The sequence below is a fragment of the Natator depressus genome, chromosome 11, assembly GCF_965152275.1.
Source record: "Natator depressus isolate rNatDep1 chromosome 11, rNatDep2.hap1, whole genome shotgun sequence".
Taxonomy (NCBI): Eukaryota; Metazoa; Chordata; order Testudines; family Cheloniidae; genus Natator; species Natator depressus.
The window spans coordinates 13,617,523-13,640,590 of NC_134244.1; the positions used below are offsets into that span (position 1 = coordinate 13,617,523).

The following is a 23,068-nucleotide window of genomic DNA, read 5'->3' on the forward strand; positions in this document are numbered from 1 at the left end:
CTGTAAAGGCTTTTTGGGATATTGACAGGCGGGGAGCAGGAGTTTGATGTTCTGTGATTCAGGCAGACTGGGTTAAGTTGGTAATGTCTTACAACTAAAAAACAGATATTTGAAACTTGCTAGCTTTCAAATACAGATTTAGTAGTGGCAAGCCTGTGCTGGTCTTCTGAGCCAGCTTTGCTGCTGAGAACTAGATCTTGGTTTTAGTCTTGCTTATGAGACAAATGCAGCCTGAGCCATCATCTTTAAACAATTTATTGTACATTTTGAAACTAAAAATATGCTGAATTCCTGGAAGTATTTTGGTACATCTTAGCCCATCTTTAAATAAAAACCTTAGTTATTTTTAAGGGGTCTGTGCATTATTAGCAAGGTTAACAAGACAAAGTATAGTAATAAAATTTAATATTAAGGCATCACACATTAAAAACCCTGTTGATAATTTGGCACAGTTACTCACCCTGCTTTGGTGGCTCTTTACATATATCTTTCCAGATAGCACCTATAATCAGCTTTATAAAAAGCTCCTGAACAGTTGAATGGTAGCACAATCGTATCTAGACTCTTAGTGGCTCAAAAAGAAGCTATTACAATCCATATATCAGCTTGCAAAATAGACTTTTGAAACACTCCATTACAACTCCTATAGTTTAATGCATTCTGTTAAGATACAGACAGCCTGGAGAAGTGAAGTCTATCTTAAAAGAAAAAAAAGTCAGCCCTGCTATACTCTTGGGACTAAAGGTATTGTTTAAATGAAGAATCAACTATGGAAACTAAAGTTTCTTTGAAGATATGCCTTGTAGGACTAATCCAGGAACAAATGCTTGAGTTTTGAGTACCTAACACATTTAGACCCAGTCTAAATCTGAAGCTTTAAATTTCTTGTATTCCTGCCTTTTATAAAATGCTAGCCAGTCATTGACAAGGGTAAACTATAAACATTTCACCTTACAACTTGCTTTGGGTACAATATTCTGAAGTTTTAAAATAGGTTACAGAATATACATATATACATTAATATAAAGAGTAAATAGTCATTGCATATAAGGCACATGATACAGGACATCATCTTCTGCTCCGTCTCTTTGCTATCAGCTCATACCTGCAAGGGACAGCAAGTGATATGTCTTTAAAAACTATATTTGAAAGAAGCACCTATAAGAAAACAAGCCTAGTGTAGTTTTAACAAGTACCCTCTAGGAGGGGTTTGACTCGTTTTTGTTTGTGTGAGACAAGGTGGGTGAGATTTTTCACCAACAGAAGTTGGTCCAGTAAGAGACAAGCTTTTGAGCACTGCTTCAAGCTTGAAAAGCATGAAGCAGAGCTCAAAAGCTTCTCTCTTAATGTGTAACATTCATTTCTGCAGGAGTAGGAAATAGCTACACAGCTCTTCATGCTTTTGAAGCTCTTCTGCTTTTCTTTATGTAACATGCATGGAATGGGGGAGGGGAAGAGAGCTGAAGCCATTAATTCCAGCACTCATTAGAAACTTTAAAACAAAGCACTGTAAACTTGCAATAGGGGAAAATTGGAAATAGAAAGAACTTAGGAACTAGGTTGAGGCCTTTTTGAACCTTAACTAAGTTTGTAACCAAAACAATATAGATGCATCTCTGGTGGCTAGACATGTCTACCTGATTTCAAACTGCAAAACTGCACACAAGTCATGTTAAAAATTTGGAGCTGGTACTTCTAAGTATCTAATACTGCAGTGTTTTCTTTTTGCTACTGTAGCCTCAACCATGATAACTAAAGTTTTCAAATATTAAACTAGACAGGCATGATCTTGGATGCCTTAATGTTTAATAATTCCTATACAGTAATACTGTCATTTGAAATTTGTCAGAAATCAGTATTGCTGATTAAGATGTAGCAAATTAAGATATTTTATCTCCAGGTTTTGAAAGAAACCAAGTGCCTTGTAGCAAACAATACTCCATTGAGACGCTACTTTTGTTTTTCCCCCAGAGGCTTTAATGTAATTATTCCACATTAATCTGCAAAATATCATTAACATACAAAATATTCTTAGTTTATTAATCCTCTGAATACATTTCAAGCAGTAGGTCTTGTACTAACGAGTTAACCATTTAAATTTGGTTCCTTGTCCAAGCTAATTCTAGTTAGTTTTACATTTGCAATTGGTAATGGACTATTCACTCAACCAAAATTACAAAACATGGCCCATAATTTTTAAAATAAAAGTAGCACATTTGTAATAAAGGTGTTTCACTTACAATGAGCATGCTTTGAAGCTATAACAAACTTACCATTGTGAAAAGCCTTTGATTAAATCTTCCTTTGACAAATCAATCAGCACCTTTTAAAAAATAAGCCATAATTTTATAGCCAACATTAAATTTACAAGTCTGTTAGCAAAGTTTAAATGTATAACTGTTAACCTCTCCTCCAGTCAAAATTCTAGAGGTATAGCTCCTGTTCCAAGGAGCTGAGCTTTAAGCATTCTGTTACCATCCTCAGCACTGAGAACAGTTGCTCAGGAATGCATCCGATGAAGTGAGCTGTAGCTCACGAAAGCTTATGCTCAAATAAATTTGTAAGGTGCCACAAGTACTCCTTTTCTTTTTGGGAAAATTAACTGGCAAAACTAAAATTTCCCATCAGAAAGTTATTCCCATGCCTCAGCAGCCCATCAGGCAAGTTGCAAGGGGAGCCCTGGTTCATTGGCAGCCAGGGAACGTATTTTGCAGTGGAAACATTTTTCTCTTTACTAAACTAAGTATTGCAGAATTCTAGTTCCACAAAAAATTGAGTTTGTGGCTTTTCATCCTATTTTGGCACAAAAAAATTTCCAAAAATTGTTTCCTGGCCAGCCGTAGCTGCTGGAACTACAATTTAGTGGCAGAAAGCTTTATCACTGGTGATACTGAGGGCCAGAAAACAGTTTAAGTGTAAGTCTTATACAAAAGTTAGATGTACAGTCAGCTTCCACTGTAAAGACATTTAAAATAAATATTTAATATCAAATAGTACTTCATAGTTTAAAACTTACTTTTCCCAATTCCCTTCTCTCACGTGAAATAAACGGCATGCTATTTTTCACTGCAACGTCTAGTGTCCTTTTCTTAACTTCTTCCAAAGATTCAAAAAATTCAAATCTAGAAAAGAGTTAAAAAATGCATGCCAATAAAGGGACCAGAATCAATGAAGTCGAACAGTACTAACCACCAAAAACTAGACACAAGTGTCAATGGTCAGAACAAACTAGTATTGCAGAGTCAGCATGGCTGTGCTTTACAGGATAAGGTATACTGTACAAAGCGAGTCAACAACACAGGTTGAGAACCTCACTATCCATTTGAATACAAACCTTGACAATATTAGTGTCCAAAACAGGAGTTTTATATTGGATCAGAGCAACTTGCGGCAGGGTATGAGCCTTTCACATTGCTTGTTCAGTGGAGACTAGATCCCTACTTGTCTGTGGTGGTAGTAGCAGTATATCCACAGTTAACTCCTATTAATCTTAGCAGTTGTTACAAGTCCCTTCTAGATCAATGACAGAATACATCATTTGAGGGCGGATTAGCACTTTCCACCACAGCAAGAGAACATGGGCAATACAGAAGACACATGTTTGGGATGAACTTCTATTTATGGCCATTTTCTCCCACATGCAGAATCGGAATGTCCACAGGACAAAATCCCTCATTAGATGGAAGAAGCCCACAATCAAACCCTTACATGTGGGGGGATGTTCCTGAAATAAACTAACCCTGGGTCATATTAAGGCAAGATGAAGGAAGAAGCAGGGGAATAGAGTTCTTAGTCACAATTCTGGCACATGCTATGCTAGTCATCCAACTGAAGACAAAATTAGGCCTGTGAGGTGCTGTGTATGGAAGAGTGAGTTTCAGCATGGCTAAAGTTTTTTCAGAAGGCTTGTAAGGTGGAGTGTTTTGAGATAGTGAATATATAGTATTCAGTGAACTGCATTACAGGTAGTTCAGGACCGTTGAGATACTGGAAAGAAGGATGGGGGAGAAGAGGAAGCGTTCCCGACAGCAGCGGTGAGGCAAATACACAGCAGTCATCCAGGGGAGTAAAACAGCAACTCCACAGTTTTAAAAAGTCCAGGGTTAAGATTTTTCAATAGTTACTGATTTTGCATGCCCAGCTTGAGACAAAGTCTCTCTCCATTTCCAGAAAGTGCTGAACCTCTGAAGTGTTAAGTGGGGCTCCAAAAATTGAAGCGCCCAAAGTCACTTTTTCAAAAATGTTGGCTGAACAGGTGAGTAGCAGCAGGTTTTACTTACTTGTATTGATGTTTTAAGCACTGTTGGGCATGACCCCATACAAACTGACAAAGTATGGTTTACAACCTAAACTAGATCATGTAATTTAGACAGGTAACAAACCAACTGGCCCAGCCTCAAAAAGGTGACTTTTTAAAGTCTTTGTGGAAGAGAGAGGACTCAGTGGGCTTCAAAGGAAGGGTTTGGATGACGAGAAGTAGGCTGGTTTGGTGCAAAGAAAAGAGACTAACAGGGAAGAGAGTCACATGCAAGAAGAGAGGATACAACAGGAACATGCCACATTAAGAGACAAGCAGCAGCATTCAGCATTTACTGAACTTTGGAAACGCAGGAGGGAGGGATGTCCCTAGAAATACAGGGAAGGCTGGTGCTTGGTTCTGCCCAAGTACCCAAATTCCAGCCCCTAACGGTAAGTTTTGTAGAAAAGCTGTAAGTCTTTGCACCATATAGTCCTTTATACATAACAGATGTATACAGCTCTGCAAAGTATTTCATTAGGTACAGTGAGTGCCTGCTAAAGATCTTTATAATAATCAGTTTAATCTTTTCTGTTAATAGTTCAGCTGTGATAGGAAGTTTCCTACTTACTTCTCATCATAATGGGGGTTCAGTGTTTTTTTCTTAACAGTCGTCTTCTTTCTGCTTGCCCATCTTTTATCTGGAAGCAGGTAGACACGAACATATGGATCTACTCCACGATTAGAAGCTGGCATCAAGTTTCTTTTAAAAGAACATAAGTCTGTGTTGATATGACAGGGAGCCTCTTTACTATGTACATTCTGAACTAGTCAAAGTCAGGCCAAACTTAGGCTAGAGGATAAAAGTAATAGTCTTGGTGGCTGGTTTGTAAGCAAGGAATGATTTTAGGTGTTTCAAATTCAGTTATATAAAATTTTCCAGACTCATTGAGTTTAGTGGGAGCTGCTGGACACACTGCATTTGAGAAATGAGGCCATTTACATAGGGGGCCTGAGCAGGGATGTAGTAATCTAACTGTAGGCATCTATTCTTGAAAAAAATCGAGGCCAATACACCTTGTGTTCCAGGGTATACACCAACCATTAGGGTTAGTAAGCAAGTTACTGTATTAGCATATTATTCCATAATTTTAACAAATCCTATAGTGGCCATTTCCACTGAACCTGCTGTACCAGCCACTATCAGAGACAGAATACTAGGTTGATGAAATGTGGTGGTGATATGTTCCTGTGCCTAGCAAAGTTGCACAGTTTAAGAGTCAGCAAATGTTTCCTACGGCAACTGTTGTGTACGCTGCATGTGAGATATACTGAAGTGAAGCTTTAACATGTACAAGAAAAGCTACATTCTCATTTAGATTACAGGTAAATACAAACAATAGTATGTAAGTGTTACCTGCAATTATTTACCATCACAATGAGACTCCGTCGCAGAGAGGCATATCGGACAGTGAGCTGGATCTCCCCCAGGAGCACTGCAGTTAGATTAGTTCCACTGTAAGACAGTTACACATTCAGGATTTTCAAACTATTTAGCATCAGGATGCATACATAAGATCAGTACACAAGGTGTGTGCTATGAGATACAGGGGTTGAGGTTCATTTTCAATTGAACAAGTCACAGCATGGGGAAAAACATTAAAATGCATTGAAATCCAGTGCATCATTAAATCAGTCACTCACCAAAACACAGAATACATCTCACCTTGAGAAATGTAAACCCAGTTTTCAAAGCACAGCACCTACCTGTTTCTGGTATCCTCCATTTGTTCCTATAGAATAGGAGTGATCCAGAAGGCCTCTACCAGAAATAATGCTCATTTTAAAGCCAAGAATGGTCACTGTGTTTATTATATTGGTATCTGCTCTTGGTATTAATGTAGCATAGGGACGACAGCACATGCTTCCATAATTTAAAATAAATATCGGATTATTGTAAGTGCTCTTTAATAAGTACAGTATGTGTGTGTAATCCTCTGTTTAGTGGATTCGTTTGGGGGTCATGTCTCTGTACATCACCTGGAATGTTGTTAAAATGGTCCCTGAGACACAGGCACTGTCCTATAGCAAAGATTCATAACAAATTCCTATTTTAAATTAATAGGACATCCAGTATATGGAAGTATTGACTTTAAAACGTTAAAACTAACAGCTGAAACTGGTTTGATGCCTCTACTTGGATTGACAGAAAATTCTGTGCTTCTTTCAGCTCACATACAGTGGCTAAAATTTCTCAAAAGGGAATTAGTTATACAAAGCCAGATGCATAGGGCTCCCACTGACTCCTATGGGACAGACCCGGCTCTCATACACTTTTCCAGCCTCCTAACGAGACCATCCGTGCACGGATTGTGAAAACTTTTCAAAGTTATTCCATTTTCAAAAGTGGCTGGGAAAAAAGTCAGCCAAACCTACCTGATCTTCGCAAAGGTTTCGCTTTAATGTGTATTACACTTGAAGTTCTACCCTTTACAATAAGCATATTTGGGATTAAAGGTATCTGAGTCAAGTGTATTTTTCAATGATGTGGGACTTACTACGTGAACCCTGTGGAGTGCCTTAAATGCATAAAGCTAAATTCAGCCTTCATGTAAGGAGATGCAATTCCCCTGAAAAAGGCAAAAAGAGCTGCATCTGCTTACACAGATGTGAATTTGACCCCAGAAGTTTACTTGCTCCTGACTGAAATGTTTACGTGAGTTCCCTGCTAAATCCTTTTGGAGTTCGAGTCAGCATTGTGGGCTGAGACCTCAAACATTCCTTTGTACGTAGTAGAAGCCTATAAAAAGAAGGGTGTCCAGGTAATGCAAAATTCAAGTGTAAGAAGATACATACTTAAGAAGGTTGGGATAGCTGTGATCTAATTCAAAGCAAGAAGAGGCGAGAGAGCCCAGTGAAGCAACACTGGAGGCGGCATTGTGTTCCAGTGTTCTTGTGGGCAAAGGCTCCAGTGGTTGGGTTTCCAGATTTTGTGCCCCTGCTGGTGCATTAAGCTCAGTGATAGTCTCATTTACGGCAGGGCCTGCTGGGTTCTCAGATTCAGTAAGATCTGCATTGCTCTCCTTCTTAGCTTCTTTGGATTCAGGCACTCCAGAGTCTTTGCTCACGTGGGGCATTTTGGAGGGTTCTGGTTTTGATGGTAGGGGATTTTTGCATTGGTTTCCTCCCTTCTCTGCTGCCGGTAAAATAACTTGCTTCAAGGCATTAACACTGGTGTAGTTGCTTTGTGGATCAGGTTCCTTGATGCACAAGGCCTAAAACAAAGAGATACAAAAAAAAAAAAGTCAGCAAGCGATTAATGTCAATATTAAAGTGCATACTCATTCTGAATAGCACAGTACTACTGATTTCCTGTTAGATTATCCTAGACCATCCTCACAGCACCTGATTGTCTCATAGGAGTTCTTAGATACGATATGTGCTAAGTAATGGGGCTTCCACTACTGCCCTTAGGACACTTGCCAAACTCTAGGAAGCTGCTCTCAGTGTCTTACACTCCCCCAGTTTCATCCCTTCTCTCCCTATGCAAGTAAAGGGATGATTTTGTACTTAAAGTGCTGACCTGGAACTAAAATTGGGTTCCAATCCCAGCTCTGCTATATAGACTCCCTATGAGACATTGGAATAGTCAATGTTTTTGTGACTCTGTTCCCCCATCTGGAAAATGGGAATCTGCTTCCTATCTTCTCTATTGAAATTGGAAGCTTTGGGGTAGGGACTAATCACTTGCTGTGCATGTGTGTACCTACTAGTATTATAGCACCCCGATTCCTGCTGGGAAAGGTGGCCAGCGGGCCCAACAGAGGTTAGGAAAAAAATGTTCAAAACACCATGGCCAATATTGGGGCAGGGAGAGGAAGCATTTAGGGTTAGGTTACCAAATGTAAATTCAGGCCTTTATATAAGTGGCCTAAACTGCCACTGGGGCTCATGAGCGTTCAGCACTTTTGAAATCAGGTCACTTATTTAGGTGTTTAAATATTAATTTTAGCAGCCTAACTGTAGGCTTAAAAAAAAAAAACCAAAAAAACAAAAACACACACACCACTGGCCAATACCTTCAAAACTCTTGACTTTTACCAATTTTTCCCCTCCCCGCCCCAGGAGAGAAGAGGACAATACACGAGACGAACACACACATGCTCTAACTGGGATGAAATGCAGCATACCAAATTTCAGAAGGACCAGTTTCTTTTAGGGGAAGTAAGGGGGAGAAATCAGGCTTACAATGAGAAGCTAGCCTCAATCTTAACTATAGGGCAGCTACCACTGCTACATCATTTTGCACACAAGTCTTGCAGCTAAATGATAAAGTAAACAGGGTGTGTATATTTAAGAAAACACTTGGCAACGGTTTGTAAAAAAAAAAATCCTATCCTATTGGGTAGGGCACATACAGTACATGAGTTCAGTCTGATGCAGTTCTTGTATTTGTTTGCAATGACTAAGTTAGGAAGTACAATCAGTTTAGTTTGGGTGTTATCCTTCAGGACAGATTAATGTAGTTTCTGTTGAGTTGCAGTTAAATCTGAGCATATAATTTCATAACTGCTAGCGGTTTGTTGCATTTGTTGGGATGTACAGATTTTTAAAAAATGTATCTACACAGGCCGTGGAGTAGAGATTTATAGGTTTATTTCGGTAAGGCTTCTTCTGGGGAAATCAGAGTAAAAAAAAGTATATGAAAGAGGAACAACATACCCGCAACACAAGTTTCATCTTAATAAAACTGTCTAAACCAGAATGATCCAGCTGAAATTTCTGATCAAGAGTCATCTCAGAATCGTTTAGCAAGTGGGAGAGAGATACAACCAAGGTTCCCAGTGCATTCTCCTGATCCTTATCTTTTATCTGGAAAGAGGAGGTTTTTATTAGAAGGCAAGATGGTATGTATGTATTATGTATACAGCAAAGCTAGACGTTTGGAATAACCTAACGGATCAAAATGTGGAAAGAAGGCGTTTGTCTATTGTAGGGCCTACTATTGAATATGGATGCATTCAGACAGGCCATGCCAACATTTCCAGAAAGCACAACCAGTTAATGTGTTTTAAGGGCAAATCCTGCACATCTCTCTGTGACTGGGGAGACCCCCCCCCCCCCCACAGCAGTAGAACTGAGATTTCTGCAGGGGCTGGAGAATTCATTAATCCTTCAGTCCTTCTCCCCCTAAAGGGAGCACACAAGTCCACAGACTGTGTTCCAGCTCAAACAAATCCCAGCAGGCATGCAGAGTGAAGCTGAATCAAGGCTGCATCACATCCACTGTAAATAGGCAAAGACAGACTATAAATTCAGAGAAGGCAAAGGAAGAACACCCGTTTTCACCTCCAAATGAAGCGACTGGGACTGTGCATTGTGGACGAAGAACGTGAAAGCCTGGCCCCACACAGGATCTTTACTGAAGTTGCAGGTCTGTAGAAAGAGAAGAGGATTGTGGTATTTTAGCTTCTTGTTCTTGTCCAAGTGTTTATTAGGACTTATACACAGACATAGGACAATGATGTAGGATTGGAAATCCCTCTCTTGTGGTTGTTTTATCCAAAAGATGCTACATCCAAGCCATAAAGCAGTGCAATTCCCAAGTCAGACAAGTTCACAGAAACAAGGTCACTGGCTGGCAAAGCCAGAACAAGTTCTGCAGAACATGTGAGTGCCAAGACAGGTCAGTCGGGTTATAATCGGCTCTGACTAGTGTTCCCACGACCTGCATCATCAGGATTCTTCTCTGCCTTTCAAAATAAAAAGGAAACTAGTTGCTTCCAAATGAAACCTCACAGAGAACAGGAAGTGGCTTCCAGTCAGTCACCAGCTCTGAATTCCACTAGGTACAGCAGGTAGAAATGAAGGATACAGAGGCTGAAGCAGAGATTCTCAGGCTGGAATGCACAGAAGCCCACCCAGTGGTCTGTATGTGATGTTGCAGGTTCTAACCCCTTGTGTGTGACTACTTCAGAAGCAAAGAGCTGCCTCTGCCAACCCCAGAGTACTGCCAGAAGGGCTCACTGGCTGGGGATGGGAGCACCAAGGACCTCCGAGAAGGGAGAATTAGTTTCGGGGAGAGGGGCGGAAGACAACTGAAGTGAGAACCTAGGAAGGGGCTGCAGGCATCTGAAGGGGCAAGGATTAGGGTAAAACCAAATTTCGTTGTGGGGAGGGGGGGATGGATCGGGCGTAACGGGAGAATATTTGAGTTTCAGTGCGGGCAAATTGAGCTTGTGTGCATGGGGAATAGGATTCACTCCAATTTGTCTGGGAGGTGAGAGAAATGTATTTGTGATAAAAGTGACTGTAGGGTAGCAAGTCGAATGGAGTTAATGGGAGGGAAGGACTGACTTGAGCAGGTATTTATTATGTTTGTCAGGGTGAGAACTGATTAACTGAGGAGAAGAAACTCCTTGCAAGTGGATTTTTATTGTAAAGAGGAAAATGATCCAGGAGGAGAGTGGGAAGAGATTCATTTTAATTTGGCTGAAGGTGAAGGAAAAAAACTGTGATGGGAATTTGTTTTAGATATAATTGGGAGGAGAATTTATTCTGATGACAGGGGCAGATACCAGCCTGACACCAGAGGGAAGGGATGTAGTCCATGCGATGACCACACTACAGAGACGCGAGCCACACGATGAAAAAGTTTGGCAAGCCACTGTGTTCTGGTAACAAGCTTGTATTGGCCCACGTGACCTGTCAATCACCACATAAAATGTGTCTATACAGCAGATGCTAAAAACATAAATTGCTACCTCTAAATTCAAGCTTTACTTGAAATACAAACCTAAAGCCATGCTTGAAGTAGTGCAGTCCTTCTATATGTAATCTATATGCCATACAGCTGTTTTCATGTATAATAACTGATGGATCACTTTCACTAGTTACTTTTTCTGAAAGTCAGCTAAGCATCAAAATAGCTTCATGTAAAAAGTAATGTTTTAAGACAAACCAAAGGATTCAACAGCCTCTCACCTTGCTTTTCTGAATTTTGTTACCCACTGTGAGCTGGACGTAGGAGGAAGGGTCTCGGTCCATCTTCTGTTTCCCCATTTTTTAATAGAAGGGGAGAAGACAGTTATTAGTCATTTTCAGCCAGCAATACAAAGCCATTTCTGCTTTAGCTAATCTGCAATATTCAGCTGGGAGGAAAAAAAGCAACCCTAACTTGACGTTTAACTTTCAAGCTGAGATTTGGGCAACCTATTTCCATTAAAATTAATAGGAAATAAGCAGCCAGATCTCCTAAATCCCAATCTAAATATTTAACAGAAATCTCTTCGCTATTTTGGGGTTTCCCCCCAAAGAGGATGGTTACCAACAAGTAGCCTGGCCACCTCCTTGCACCAGATACTGCTCAGATATTTTTGCACCACCTTATCCAACTTTGTCAGTTCAGCATGAACTGAGTAACTGTCTGCAGGGGAAGGCGCATATGCAGTAAGGAATGAAAAATGGTACAAAAGTGTCAGCCAAATCATGTGCTAGTTTGAACATAAACGTAAGTTACATTCTGGACCATTCTTAAGTAACTTTTAAGTATTGGATTTGCATGGCTTGCTGCTACAACTTAAACACCACATTTTGATCTTCCGCCGTCCAAGTTTCAGATTTAAGCCAAACTGTTGTGCATTCTGGATATAAATAGATGGCAGCTATTAATGTAGAAGTGGGGAGAAAAATAAAAACAGATAAAGATTCTTCCCCTCAGCAAAGATTCCCACATTCATAAGCTACCCACAATTCACTGAAGCTCAGGCCCCAGCGTGGGGATTTTCCTAGAATCTGGATTCATTGTGTACACAGCTAGAGGGCCAGCCCTTGAAACTTCATGACAAGATGCACTTTCCCAATAGAGGATAGTTCTTTCCCAGGATGGATAATGCTGAGCCTCCAGCAGCAGCCTCCAGCAAAGAGAGGAAAAAACCCACAGGCCCCCATGGGCTATCGTTTCTCACTCAAAAAGCCTACAATGGTACTATTAAGGAAACAATATATCCCTCACATCAACAACCTCTCCCTGATGCTGAGGAACACACATAGGATCCTGTTTGGACTCCTATTGAAAGGCTGTGCAAGATTTCCCTACTTATTGTAGTATAGGTCAGTGTTTCTCAACCTTTTTGTTATCAGGAACCAGCTTGCTGCCTTCCCTGTGTCCACAGACAGGTCATTGAACAACTCTGGTATAGGTAATAAACAAACATAGGAAAAAAGGGATCTACTGCCTACTGTGGAATGACCAAAATAAGATGGGTGGGTGGAGAAGATAGATAGGACTCAATTCTCCTTTCCCCAAGTGTATGACAACAACAAAAATAGCCTTGGAGTGATCCTGAAGGGGAGCAAGAGTGAATCCAACAGGCACAGTAATGTAGAAATCTTATCATCTATGTTGTGTAATTCAGCACACCTCAGGTCAACCGATCAAAAATGGGATTAACTCAAGATCCTGTGGGATGGATATACAGTTGGTTTGAAAGAAGAGTAAGCGGGTATAGCTGGAGATGTGTCCTGGTCTGATTACAGAAAGCCAACAGAGGTAGGTGCTTTACAGACACACAACAACATTTGAAGAGTACAGGGAATAAGTGGAAAGGAAAAGAAGGAGGAGCTCAATACGGTAGGGTAGTTAAGAGAATACTAAGAGAAAGGGGTTGTACTAGATTTTAAAGCAGACAGGAAGTCAGTGACCATTTCTGAGAAAAAAAAAGATGACCATTAACCCATTTTGGAAGGATGGGCATTTGCAGAGATTGAACTGCAAGGACACCATAAGACTAGCCTTACAGCTGTGAAGATGAGGATAGGAATTAGTCCAATGGCTGGGTTCTCTTATTGTGTAAGATGGTGGGGTTGGGGTTTTTTGGTAAGAATGTAGTTGAGTATTCTGTTTCACATTCCCTCACTTACACAGTGTCAAAATGAAATCACAGAAAAGCAGCAGGCTGTATCCATTGATGGAGCTAATGGAGTTATACCAGGGCTGGCTCTGTCCACTGATGTAGAGAACAATGGTTATTCAGACTCCAATTTAGGAGATGGTTGAAATGTTTTCCTTTAGTGGAAACCAGCCCAACCTGTTAAATATTGTGTAATGCAACATGTGTTTTTATGGGGTTTTGAGAAAATATATGTATTTACCTTGAGGTATTTCTGGTTTAACTTCTTTGCACCATATTCACCATTTGAGTATTCAAAGTGATTTTTCTGTATCAGTGGAGAATATATTTTACAATAGTTAGTGCTACTTTTTAAAAAACATTAGAAGCATAGGCTGCTTGTTACTTCTGGACTTACCGGAAGGTTGCAAGCACCGTCCAAATAGACGATTAACAATGCTGTGGCTAGACCATTCTTATCCTGTGAAGATCAGCAAACAAAAACAAAACTTATCAGGGACAAAACCATGGTGGAGTGCAAATGCATAGGGTACCTACTAAGACAGGAGTTGCTAGACTGAAACAGCTTTTCAACTTGCTCCTAAAAACTAGCATTTAGGGGCATGCAACTCAATGTCTAACTGTTCAAAAAGGATTGAGGTCACACGAGCGGAAACCACAGCATTGTACGCTCCAATCCTGCTCCCATTCAAATGCAGTTTTGTCACTGAAGTTAATGGGAGCAAGATGGTTTCACACACAGTTAGATCTGCACCCCAAAAGCAGAGTGGAGGTGAGGAGAATTATGAATCTGGGTGCACAAATTATGTTCCAGAACATGTTTGTTTCAAGACAAGTGGTGTTCAGGTCAGATGACTGTAGCCTGATGAAATTAGTGATTAGGGAGAAACTGGATGTGGCCAACACCCAAATACAACTGGAGTGACTTGTATCACTCATTCATTGCCATGTCATCAAGGTTTAGATTAACCTAAGGACATTATATGGCTCCAGGGCCAGCAAGGTTCTGTTCTCCATGTTTGAACATTATCAATTTGCAGTCCACATTATCTAGATGTCTTTCCTTGTCAGATTTGCCATGTACACATTTAAATATATTAGGCACAAAATATACACATTAGTGAGATAATATGATCAAGTCAATCCAGTCAGTGGCGATGAAAGTTTTAAGATGCGTAGCATGTCTCTAATTACAATTGTAATATCATTTTAACACAATTTAAAATGAAGTTGAAAGGTTCAAAGTGACTCAACTTCTCAAAAAAACGTAGAATAAAAGTGTGGCCAATTAGGGTTTAGTCTTCAACGTCACGACCTCAGTGCTATGCAATTCCTTTACTAGAGAACTGAGCCCCTCATTCAGCAAGGCACGTAAGCATGTGCTTAACTTTATACCTGGGCATGTCCATCTCTATTGGTTGAATTGTGGCAAGAGGGAACACTTAAAGAGAGTGATGCAAACTAGCCCACTGAAAAAAAAAAGAGTACTACTACAGTGTTCTATAGCCACAGCCCCAAACTAGTTTCACTGTTGGAAGTTGGTTTACGCTATGTGCAGGGGCTCAGATATTGTGGTGATTTGGGGGTGGCAGAAGGAAGCGGGGAGAAGAGAGAGATTATTGGGCCGCTGCTGTCAAATGCAACACTTCTTTTTAAAAAGTAAGAAGGGTTGCATATTTTTCCTTATTTTAACCTAATCCGGAATTAGATGAGCTCTCTTGAGGCAAACAAATTCAGTCTAGGGGAAAGTTCATATCTAAGCTCTGTCAAACAAATATAAACTCCAGGTAGATTACTTCTGGTTCATAGTTGGGTCATATTACTCCGCAAAAGGAGCCTATCAGACTGATCTATAATGTCGGAATACCTGAAACAAATAAAACTCACCTCATGTAGTTTTTCTTGGTCAGTTACTAATGAAAGCCACTCGAGCTTTAAATGCAAGTGTCCACTTGCAGTCTTACTTAAGGGAAACCACTAAGTGAAGAGAATAAAAAACAACCTGAGAACTGTTTGCAGAAAGACACATTCTGTGTCGTAATCATACTGTGAATTATGTACAAGTGCCAATTTAAATTGCACTTTGAGCTTGAATTTATGCATAAACTGACCTAGTTAAGTGTATTTAGAAACAAAGACTTGAAACATTAACACATTGAATAAGATACTGATCATCATATGGAATTAACAATACTAATAAGGACTGGAAACTGGTGGCAGCCATCTCTGCATTGTGCTGGATTCCAGAACAAAAACATGTCATAGTATAATTTATTGTTTCTTTGCCCAGGAAGAAATTTTGAACTAAGATTTATTTAGAGAATTGTACAAACAAACATTCAGGACACACTCTGCATATGCAACACAAATGCAAAATAGCACTTGAGTTTGTACTGTGCTGGCAGGAGTTGCCAGTTTAATTGAAAAGCCATTCCTTTGGGTATTTCAAGTTTTATGAGCAACAGTAACCAGCTGTCACTTCTCTTTCCTGTAATAAAATTATTAAAATAACTAACAAGTCGCAAGTGTGCAGAAACATCACTGAATGTGCAAGGTCCATATTAGAACATTTGGAAACAGACCACAAATTTTTACCTCATCAACAATTCTGTCATTCATTACATCAGCAAGGTTTATAAGTAAGCTGCAAGACAAAAAGTGAACATGTGACAATATCCATTACTACATTGTATGTTTTGGTGAACAGCATATTATAATTAATGGACAAGACATGGATTCCATTATAGATCTGTTTGGTGAAATATTCTTGTATGGACAAAAGCTACACGTTACCCTCAGCATGTGTAACTGAACATGCTTGGCTTTTATGAATCTTCTCCCTGTGGAAATGCTTATAAAACGCATCTGAAGGGCCCTTTGAATCGCTCAAGTGTCCTTCATTTTAGGAATCACCACTTATTTTAGTCCATTACCGATGTTCCACACAAATTCGAGGGCCCATCACTTTTAGTGCTCAGATATTTGCATCACAATCAAATAATTTTTATTTTTTTAAAAAAGGTGGTTTAGAGACAATTATTTGGACTAAAGGAATTAATCCCTCAATGTTAAGTTTCCTGCATGAATAAATTTGTGCATCCCTCAGTAGTAATAATTGGGCCTACAAATATACTCTAATTGTGAGCTTAACTGTTAGTGAAAGTTGATAAAATGTCACACTATAACAAATGTTGATGGGAAAAAATGTGAAAATGGGAGACAGACTGAATTATAACAAACAGAAAGGCCTATTTATAGAATTTAAGGACTCTTGAGATCATGCCTGGTAAACAAGAAAAGTGTGGAACTGGAAACCACCATCATCTTTTTCTTTCTCCTCCAGAACCCTCAGGTGCATAGAGTGTCCACCAATTTCCACGATTTATTTTGGTCTTTTGCTGGACTGTTCAGGCTTCTGAGTGTCATGTTGCTGAATTTGGCTTTTCTCGCTCTCTCTCGTTCTGCATATGTTTCTCTAGGTTCCTCTCTTTCTAGGTGATTTCCATATCATTTGCAGTGGAAGTAGTGTTCGTGGCATCCTTAAAACGTGTCCTAAATACATCCATGTTGTCTTTTTACCATATTTGATGCCTTAGATTGGGTTGCTCTACTTAGAATTTCTGATGTTGCAAGAAACTCTTGCCAATGGACTCTGAAGATCTTCTGCAAGCATTTACTTTGGAATGAGTTGGTCATCTTTTCAATTTCTGTTAGAAATTTTTATGGCTCTGCTCCATAAAGGAGGACAAACATGACACTGGCATTAAAAAAATCATTTTTGTATCAGTGCCAATCATGCTACTTTCCCAAAACTTTGCAAGTTTTGGAAGAGTTATTTGCCCCTTTGGAGATTCGTTGCTTGACATCTAGCATGATGTCACCATCACTGCACATCTCACTTCCTAGGTAGGTAAGATGACGGACTAATTCTAGTGTTTCCTTCATCCATTCTGTGGCTACTTTGGGGACATTGATAGCTATCTATTTTGTCTTACCATTGTTGACAAAACTGGAAATCTGTGAACCAAAACTGGTGTCAGAATTAGGCCTAACTGGCGGACAAAAACAACAAGGGGATGGGCTACTCCACACATCACTCCCTTTTAGGGGCAAATAAGCAGAAGAGAAAGCTGCCTGCCAGCAACCACTGCAGCGAGCTCTACCATCAGAGTTGCCGCCCCACTGTCTCCTGGGATTTTCCATAACACAGTTGGGCCCTCATCATCCTGATTCTAAGAGATGTGCGGATACAGACTGTACCAGAGAGAGGAGCCCAGATGACATTGCCACCTCCGCTGGCTCTGGCTAAATACCAACCCACCACCCGAGATGGGAGACTTTCTGTCTGACAGTGACACACATGGTTCTGTTCCTTCCCCACCTTATTTCTTATCTCACTCCTTTTTCCTCCTGTCTCAGGACAGTCTGGCTTAGCTGGCCATGACTGTGTATTTTGCAACACTGCTGTAAACCTGTGACCAGAAAGGCAGTTAATGGCAACCTCCTAAACAGCCGGATGCGAGTTTGCGAGGCCTCAGAGTGGCTAATAAAGGACCACGTGCCTTGCCTGCTTTTCTCCAGCAGTGAAAAAGTCAACACCAAAAGACAAAAGAGGTGTCTTCTTTGATATTCTCCCCCCAAACCGTGGGTGCGTGCCCCCCTTGTTTTGTCTTCTAGGAAATGGGATTGGGCTTTAAACAGCAGTAATGGCTCCAGCCCATGTCAATTAACGTAATATCTGTCCTTTTAGGAAAAAGGAGCATCATTTTTAATACTGTCAAATGGGGGGAGGGAGCGGGGTGTTTCTCTACAAACTATCCAGCTAGAGAGAGAACGAATACGAGAACAAACATGGGATGTTAAGAAACCCTTAGCTAATACTTCCCATTTCAAGTGCTTTAATGATTTTTCCTTTTCAGTATCTTCAATAAAAAAAACGTTAAAAAGATTTTTTAATGGTGTTTGTGCCATGGTTGTAAGCAGGCTAAGTTCTGTATACCAAACTCCGAACCTTGTTTCATGTTGGACAGTGACAGGCTCATGTTAATACCTTGAACTCTTTGGGCCATTCATTCCATCAAAATTAATACAAACACTCTATTTTGGGTCTTGGTCGCATGCCATTTTTGGGTGGTGGCAAATTGAGTAGTATGTTTTGAAGTGCTTCATAAATGTAAAGCACCTCTTTTTAAGAAGCCAGCTCTGATATATTGTACTTAGGTAGGTGGGATTTGGTTCTTCTCGGTTGTCTTCTGCAAAGCTTCCCCTAATGTGCTGCTATCTAAGAATGCCATGTTGATAATCCTGTCTGTCCACAGGACAGGTACAGCTCATGAAGTAGCAATGCAAGTTTGCCCTTCAATCCTGGCTTGCAGAGCTCAGGCTTCAGGTCATTTCAGATTCTTGGTCTCTTCTAGGAAGGCAAAAAACCAAAAAACAAAAATCAAGTGCCAACTGCAGTGGTTGTTTTTATGACCGGGACCCCTCTTTGTTAGGAACATGACTGAGAGCATCACATTAGTTTCACATACATCAGTGATTGGACAGCTGGGCAGTGTAGGGACTTCATCATCATGATTAGTCTGGGATGGATTAGAACTAGAAACCTAGAGGAGGAAGGCTCCACCCCCCAAAGTTATTTTACAAGAAGCAGCTATGTTTCTCATAAGGTTTACATCTCCCACTGAGCAACCACCACTGAACTGTCTATGCCTTTATTCTTACAGGGGACTGCTTTTTAAAAATTGATCATGCATGTACTATTGAAAAGAGGGAAAAAAAATAGGAAATTATGTGTATCACCTGCCCAGAAAGTCATCTTTATCTGGATCTTCGTCATACAAGTCCACTTCTAAGTCCTGACCAGGCACTTCATGAACAACAAACTGCAAGGGTGGAAAGAGAAAGAGTCATAGGATTTACAGACAGACAGACAAACATTCACAGGCCACATTAAAAGCCTCAGGCTAGTGACAAGAATGCAGCATTTCTCAGGGTATATTGAGGAAATATATGCGCTAATGCAGGGTCAGCATAAGCATGATGTGTTTGCACCTTGTCTAAAATCCACATACATATAATCCATTTTCAAGCTGATCTGTTAGTTCAGGGACCAGGGTCAAGTTTGCAGGGCAAACATCTGCTCATTTGATTAAGGGGTTCTGAAGATACTAGTTAACTTGTCAGTTCAGTTGGTAACATAAAAATAGCCTAAGTGTATTGGAACAGATAGACTAGGGGAAATCACAGAATCATAGAAATGTAGGGCTGGAAGGGGCCTTAAGAAATCATCAAGACTAAACCCCTGCACTGAGGCAGGACCAAGTAAACCTACAGCATCCCTGACAGGTGTTTGCCTAAGATATTCTTTAAAATCTCCAGCGATTGGGATTCCACAACCTCCCTTGGAAACCTATTCCAGAGCTCAACTACCCTTACAGTTAGAAAGGGTTTCACTTTCTAAAATCTCCGCTGCTGCAGATTAAACTCATTGCTTCTTATCCTACCTTCAGTGAACACCAAGAACAACTGATCCTCATCCTCTTTGTAACAGACCTTAACATATTTGAAGATGATTATCAGCGTCTCTCCCCAGTCTTCTTTTCTGAAGACTCAATATGCCAAGATTTTTTTAACCTTTCCTCATAGGTCAGGTTTTCTAAACCTTTTAATTATTTTTTGTTGCTCTCCTAGGACTCTCTCCAATTTGTCCATGTCTCTTTTTAAAATGTGGTGCCCAGATTTGGACATAGCGGAGGCCTTACCAGTGCTAAGCAGAGCAGGACAATTACCTCCCATGTCTTACATACAACACTCCTGTTAATACATTCCAGAATATTCGGGTCTCTCACAACTATCACATTGACTCATTCAATTTGAGATCTAATAGAATCCCCCGATCCTTTTCTACAGGATTGTCATCTAACCAGTTATTCCCCATTTTGTAGTTGTGCATTTGGTTTTTCCTTTCTAGGGGGAAGTACTTTGAATTTCCTCTTGTTGATTACAGACCAATTCTCCAATTTATCAAGTTTATTTTATATTCTAATCCAGTCCTCCAAAGTGCTTACAACCCCTCCCAGCTTGGTGTCATCTGCAGATTTTATAAATACAATCTCCACTCCATTGTCCAAGTGATTAATGAAAATATTGGTTAGTACCAGACCCTGGATTGACCCCCGCAGGGCCCTACTAGATATGCCCTCCCAGTATGACAGCAAGCCATTGATAAGTACTCTGAATACCATTTTTCAAACAGTTATGCACCCACTTTGTAGTAATTTCATCCAGACCACATTTCCCTAGTTTGCTTAGAAAAATGTCATATTGGACTGTGTCAAAAGCCTTTCTAAAAATCAAGATAAACGCCCCTCTCCCCTCATTTGACATCTACTGCTTCCCCTGATCCAGTAGGCCAAAAGATCAAAGGAGGAAACTTGGTTTGGCATGGTTTGTTCTCGACAAATCCATACTGGCTATTCCTTATAACCCTATCATCAACATCATCTAGGTTCTTATAAAACTGATTGTCAAACAATTTGTTCCATTATCTTTCCAGGTATCAAAGTTAGGCTGACTGGTCTATAGTACCCCGAATCCTCTTTTTAAAGACAGGTACTATGTTTGCCCTTCTCCAGTCCTCTGGGACCTCCCCAGTCCTCCATGAATTCTCAAAGATAATGGAGAATGCTTCAGCTAGTTCATTAAGTACTCTAGGGTGAATTTCATCAGACCCTGCCAACTTGAATACATCTATTTTATCAATAGTTTACCATGTTCTTTCCCTATTTTGGCTTGCATTCCACCTCTCTCACTTATAATATTAATTGTACTGAGTACGTGGTCATCACTAACCTTTTCAGTGAAGAGAAACAAAATGGGCATAAACACCTCAGCATTCTTGAGGTCATCGGTTATTAGCTCTCCTTCCCCACTACAACTTTCCTTTGTCTTTCTCTTGCTCCTAACATTAATAAAACCTCTTCTTATTGCCTATGGCTAGCTGTAACCCATTTTGTGCCTTAGCCTCTCTCTTTTTGTCCCTACCTACTTGTGCTACTCTTTTGTACTCAGCCGTAGCAATTTGTCCATGTTTCCAATTTTTTGTAGGATTCCTTTTCAATTTTCAGGTCATTAAAGAGCTCCTGATGGAGCCATATATTGGTCTTACTATTCTTCCCATCTTTTCTTCACATCAGGACAGTTTGCAGTTGTGCCTTTAATACTGTCCCTTGAGAAACTGCCAGCTCTCCTGAACTCCTTTTCCCATGGGACCTTACCTACCCGTTTTCCGAGTCTGTTAAAGTCTGTCTTTTATGAAGTCCAGTGTCCTTATTTTGCTGCCCTCACTCCTTCCTTGTCTTAGGATCATGAAATCTATCACTTAATGATCACGTTCACTGAAATTGCCTTCCATCTTTAGATTTGCTTCCCATTCCTCCCTGTTAGTCAGAATCAAGGCTAAAATGGCTGTCCCCTTGGTTACTTCCTCTACTTCTGAAAAAAAGTGTTTTCCCCAGTACCTTCCAAGCACTTATTGAAGGACAGAAGAAAAAAAGTGCCCAAACCAAGTATAATCCACATATAAAGACAAACATTACAACTTCATATGGTTAGAAAGATCAATAGATTCTATACCTCAGACATTTCATTCCAGATGGGATTAAGATTTCGTTGAATGGTCTTGCTTCGGAACTGCACCAAGCCAACTCGAAGAATAGCATAAGGGTCAGACTTCCCCCGGAAGTGGTCTTTCTGGACAAGGTTTTCAGCTTCTAGCAGATGAACCCTGACTACTCCCTGAACAAAACAGGACATCGCAGATCAACATGAAAACACAGGCCTCTTGAGAATCTCAATACATTGCCTCTTAAAATGAGCTATTTCGGGTGTTGATTCCAATCATCATTTAGCAAGACTGCCATGGTATTTTGATACAGAACATTTTACATAACTGAGATGTTAAACAGGAAACATCTTTAATGTGTAATTTCATTTACTTAGAAGAGAGCAGTTTATACTGAGGCACAATCTAATGTAGGCTATCTTCATATGGTTATAATTGGGCAGGGAAGGTCTCCGGCTGACACTACAGGACCACACAATTGTAAATAAGGGCATGATGCTGCAAGGAGCAGAGCTCCTGATTTCCCACTGACTTCATAGGGAACTGAGCATGCTCAGACCTCTGAGGATGTGCTCCTCTCCCAGAGCCTGAAAGGACAAAAAATAGCTTCCACTGGTAAGGCATGATGGTATGATATTTTTGATTAGTTGTTGCAGAGGTGGCCATTCAACTTCCATTTGGTGATTACATGTAGGTGGAAAACAGCCACCTATCCATTTTTCCTTACTCACCCAATATCTAGAATATTTATAGTATATTTAAGAGATTTGCATTTGACAATGTTTTGGATGAATTTCTGTAAGATATTTAGTAAAAAGATTTGTGATTTTATGCCTTCCTACCTGTTATTTAAGCTCTTTCATTATTAATGAAAGAATTGCTGGATTAGCGTACAAATGAAGCACAAACTGAAGATTCATCATATTCCTTCATTAACCCAAAGCTTTTACTTGGTAAGGGAGATCATTGATTAATCTCTTAAACAAGACTTATTTACTGTATGTACAGGATATACAAAGACCAAGAGGAATATCTTGCCAATATCTACTTTTGTACCTTAAAACTATTGGGGATACTATATGAAGATCAGAACAGGACTATGTAGAACATGGGTAGTCTATTTTTTGTCAAGGTCCAAATTTATTGGTCAAAGGGATAGCAAGGTCCATCCTCCAGAGAAAATAATAAAAGAACCCCAACAATAAGTAAATAAAAAGATTTCAGGAGCCGTTCAAAAGCATCTGGCAGTCCAGATTTGGCCGGCAGTCCAGATTTGGCCCACAGTCTGCCTAT

At 40.1% G+C, this 23,068-nt stretch overlaps 1 protein-coding gene across 2 annotated transcripts in view; it reads right to left on the reverse strand.

The window, feature by feature from the left end:
- Window positions 1-251: 251 nt before the first annotated feature.
- Window positions 252-23,068, reverse strand: part of ESYT3 (extended synaptotagmin 3) — a 59,194-nt gene continuing 36,377 nt past the window's right edge. Inside the window, exons 9-23 of one of the 2 annotated variants that reach the window (XM_074967202.1) lie at window positions 21,787-21,948; window positions 18,952-19,034; window positions 15,745-15,793; window positions 15,037-15,126; window positions 13,547-13,609; window positions 13,391-13,456; window positions 11,222-11,287; window positions 9,587-9,673; window positions 8,960-9,109; window positions 7,094-7,512; window positions 5,655-5,753; window positions 4,869-5,000; window positions 3,017-3,122; window positions 2,274-2,323; window positions 252-1,105 (exon numbers count right to left, since the gene is read on the reverse strand). In XM_074967202.1, coding sequence (XP_074823303.1) covers window positions 1,069-1,105; window positions 2,274-2,323; window positions 3,017-3,122; window positions 4,869-5,000; window positions 5,655-5,753; window positions 7,094-7,512; window positions 8,960-9,109; window positions 9,587-9,673; window positions 11,222-11,287; window positions 13,391-13,456; window positions 13,547-13,609; window positions 15,037-15,126; window positions 15,745-15,793; window positions 18,952-19,034; window positions 21,787-21,948 — 1,659 coding nt within the window. In that variant the 3' untranslated portion in view covers window positions 252-1,068. The remainder of the gene's footprint in view (window positions 1,106-2,273; window positions 2,324-3,016; window positions 3,123-4,868; window positions 5,001-5,654; window positions 5,754-7,093; window positions 7,513-8,959; window positions 9,110-9,586; window positions 9,674-11,221; window positions 11,288-13,390; window positions 13,457-13,546; window positions 13,610-15,036; window positions 15,127-15,744; window positions 15,794-18,951; window positions 19,035-21,786; window positions 21,949-23,068) is intronic. The other variant, XM_074967203.1, reaches the window with a different exon arrangement.